This window comes from Styela clava, chromosome 11 (assembly GCF_964204865.1).
Source record: "Styela clava chromosome 11, kaStyClav1.hap1.2, whole genome shotgun sequence".
Lineage (NCBI taxonomy): Eukaryota > Metazoa > Chordata > Ascidiacea > Stolidobranchia > Styelidae > Styela > Styela clava.
This window is the reverse complement of record NC_135260.1, coordinates 1557874-1560867: the sequence shown is the minus strand read 5'-3', so window position 1 is coordinate 1560867 and position 2994 is coordinate 1557874. Positions and strand designations below refer to the sequence as shown.

The window sequence follows — 2994 nt, the reverse complement described above, 5'->3', positions numbered from 1 at the left end:
AACGAAACTTTCCTGCAATCAACCACCGGAGTCAATTGCTCGAATGACCAGCAAAGCCTTGCACATTCGTGTTACTGCCGGCCATAGATCGATACCAAACTTCGCCTTAGGATTACATTAATGTTTGGTCGTTTCAGATATCTGTTACATGGTGTTTCCACATGAGGTCTGTGCATAAAAGGATTTGCAGGCGGAGCCAGAACCAATCGGATAATTATCAATTTGTTATTTAAAAAGTAACGACGGTATTTTTCTCAAATCATAACATACATTTTGCATGAGTGGTCCACCAAATATCCCGGGGGTCAACCCTTGTTTTCAACGAGAGAAAGTTACAAGGCTTCGATATCAAGTAACAAAATTGCACAGTTGACACATTTGTTTTATTCACAAATAAAAATACAAAAGCGAACGAATAAAAATGGATGGCGTGACTTCTGCAGCCCGTTCGTGGCGACGTAGCTTGGACTCTTTCCAATGTTGCAAGACATCCATGAAGAATGATTCCGCTTTGTCTGCTTTTATGGATGTCTCCCCGCCACATCTCAGAAGCATTGTTAGGTGTCTGCTGCTAAGCCTATTCCTACAAAAGTGGTATTCACCAATATCAAATATAGTCCTATTTTCTAAATAAATAAGTAAGAAGTTTGCTCAAATTCTCATACTTTCAAAATTGTTATAATAATTTTCACCTGTGTTTCGTCTTAATTATGTTTATTGAAGAAAACCCTCGTTCGGCCCCCGAGGTACCGGCTGCGAAAACTTGTAGGACTTTGCCCAGCACTTGAAAGCATGGGTACTCGGGCGCTGCCGCTAAGTACTTGCATACCTGTAATTTATTTGCATATATTAAATTAGGTTTCATATGCTTCGAAGCTAAGTGCGTGTGTGTTGGATGAGAGATCAGAAGCATACGACAAATAAATACAAATAGTAGCTACTAGCTACCGATTAGAACTTACGTTCTCCATAGCCGGTATTTGGAGAATATGCAGATCATGACGAAGATTCTGCCATTCCATCACTACTGCCTCCTTGTTTGTGAATTCTTCGATCAAAGGTCCATATTGTCTAATTTTCTTATATTGAACTCAGAAATGTAAGTAACATACGTGCAGATTGCGGTTCTTATCGTGTATAATATATGGAAACTCTCTTTTCCATTTCTCCGTCCAAGCGTCAAGCTCCAAAATATCATGTCGTTGTTTCTTTTTCTCTGCCATGCCTACTAAAATAATTTCTAAGAAAGTAAAGTGGTAAATGTCCGTTCATAATTACGGGTAAAATTGGCTTAACGTAATATTAGGAAGTGGAATTGTAATTAATCTACCACAAATTGATTGCACACTAACACACCATGCGATGATTCATATTCTAAGCTAAGCCTATTTTATCATAATAAATCTATGACAAACTTTTTCCATCCTCGTAGGTAGGTCAAATCTGGGCGCTATCGCTTTAACCACGCTTCCTCGTTCGATAGAATATGCTTGAAAGTAGTCGCTCCTCTTCCAGTTTTATAAGATTGTTTGACGTCATGTTTCTCCGGCTCCCTTTTTCATTCTTTATCGATTGTTGTGTTGTTGAAAAAAAAGGGCTAACCTACTTTCCCTTCAAACCTTTTTCTCCAAAATATTGCACAATATTACTTTGAACGTCATCTCCCGCTTTACGAGCTAGGTTAACCTACTTTCACTCCGAAGATTTTTTTTTCTCCGCTATTTAAGCAATCACTTTGATAGAGGCCACCCGCTGTTTTAAGCAATAAGTTAACCTATTTTTCCTTCAAACCTTTTTCTCCAAAATATTGCACATTTGCACAATATTACTTTGAAAGTCATCTCCCGCTTTACGAGATAGGGTAACCTACTTTCACTCCGAAGATTTTTTTCTCCGATATATTAAGCAATATCATTTTGATAGACACCACCCGCTGTTTTAAGAGATAAGTTAACCTACTTTCCCTTCAAACTTTTTCTCCTAAATATTACACAAGATCACTTCTAAAATCTTTCCCCGTTTCGTGATCGTAAACTAGCTTTTAGCCTAATTTCTCGTTTACATTAATGTTATACGATTTCAGAGTTTACGCAAAGACAAGTAATTTTTTAAAATGTCGGCATGCCTTGATTTGCGTGTGAGTTAGTTCAAATCGGGTAGAAAACATCATATATAGGCAGAATTTGCGAAGGAACACAAAATACAACGAGTATGATTCTCGAAAATTGAAATTAAAACATTGCACCAAAAGTGTGTTTCACGACGACATAATGCGTTTAATAAACTAAAAGGTATGGTCGTTCACAGCGAAATTCCAGTTACATGTAGCACACCTTTCTTTGCCTGTCGGTATTGGTGAATATTTTGCAAGTCCTATTTTGAACATCGACCATTTATCCGCAGTCAGCGGTTATCCGCATTCAGAAACAAAACACTAAAAATCGCGAAAATTAATTTTAGAGAGAACTATAACATGCAGATATCAGTAGCCTCATAATGGTTTGTATGTACAAAAACGCGCTCGCATGTAGCGCCGATCAAATGCATGAAATGTGGAACTACTACTTGGAATTTGTTGTTAATGAAGTTGATTTTTTATTGCCATTTAATGATTATTTACATGCGCGATGTGATTAGTTGCGAGAAAAATATATTATATTTCGGACAGAATTGCGAGTTCACATCGGCGAAGATGTTAAAGACCGCTATTACGGTGTGCATTCACAACACAATTTAATTTTATTCTGATTTTTATCTTCTGTGCAGGATTTGTATCACAGTTTATAAATTACGGTCGCAATTTTTTAGGCGAACAATATTACCATTACTGGCCCCGGGATGCGATATTTGTGAGGCGGATAGTTGGTATTTCTATGCTTTTAATTTTAGATCGTGTCCGTGTAACTTTCGTAAAAAATAATATTTTAAAACTCCGCAAATTGGTAATCTCTTGAATACTCAGTGTCGAGTATTCACTTAACTCAGATTTGAGTT

At 37.1% G+C, this 2994-nt stretch overlaps 1 protein-coding gene across 2 annotated transcripts; it reads right to left on the bottom strand.

The window, feature by feature from the left end:
* Positions 1-361: 361 nt before the first annotated feature.
* Positions 362-2366, bottom strand: LOC120341573 (uncharacterized). 2 transcript variants are annotated; one of them, XM_078118214.1, is made up of 3 exons: positions 1113-2366; positions 693-829; positions 362-583 (listed from the first exon to the last, which is right to left on the bottom strand). In XM_078118214.1, exons 1-3 carry the CDS (start codon positions 1221-1223, stop codon positions 388-390), a joined length of 444 nt encoding a protein of 147 aa, XP_077974340.1. In that variant the 5' UTR covers positions 1224-2366; the 3' UTR covers positions 362-387. The 2 variants fall into 2 exon arrangements, with proteins under 2 accessions (XP_077974340.1, XP_077974341.1); XM_078118215.1 differs by having other exon boundaries at positions 963-2334.
* Between the last annotated feature and the right edge of the window lie 628 nt (positions 2367-2994).

Bases quoted from the DNA above. Each gene is read 5' to 3' on its own strand.
- LOC120341573 (XM_078118214.1), bottom strand. From the start codon at position 1,223: ATGGCAGAGAAAAAGAAACAACGACATGATATTTTGGAGCTTGACGCT. The intron at 830-1,112 runs GTATGTTACTTA...AATAAATTACAG, and splicing joins ATAAGAACCGCAATCTGCAC to GTATGCAAGTACTTAGCGGC. The intron at 584-692 runs GTGAAAATTATT...CCACTTTTGTAG, and splicing joins ATAATTAAGACGAAACACAG to GAATAGGCTTAGCAGCAGAC.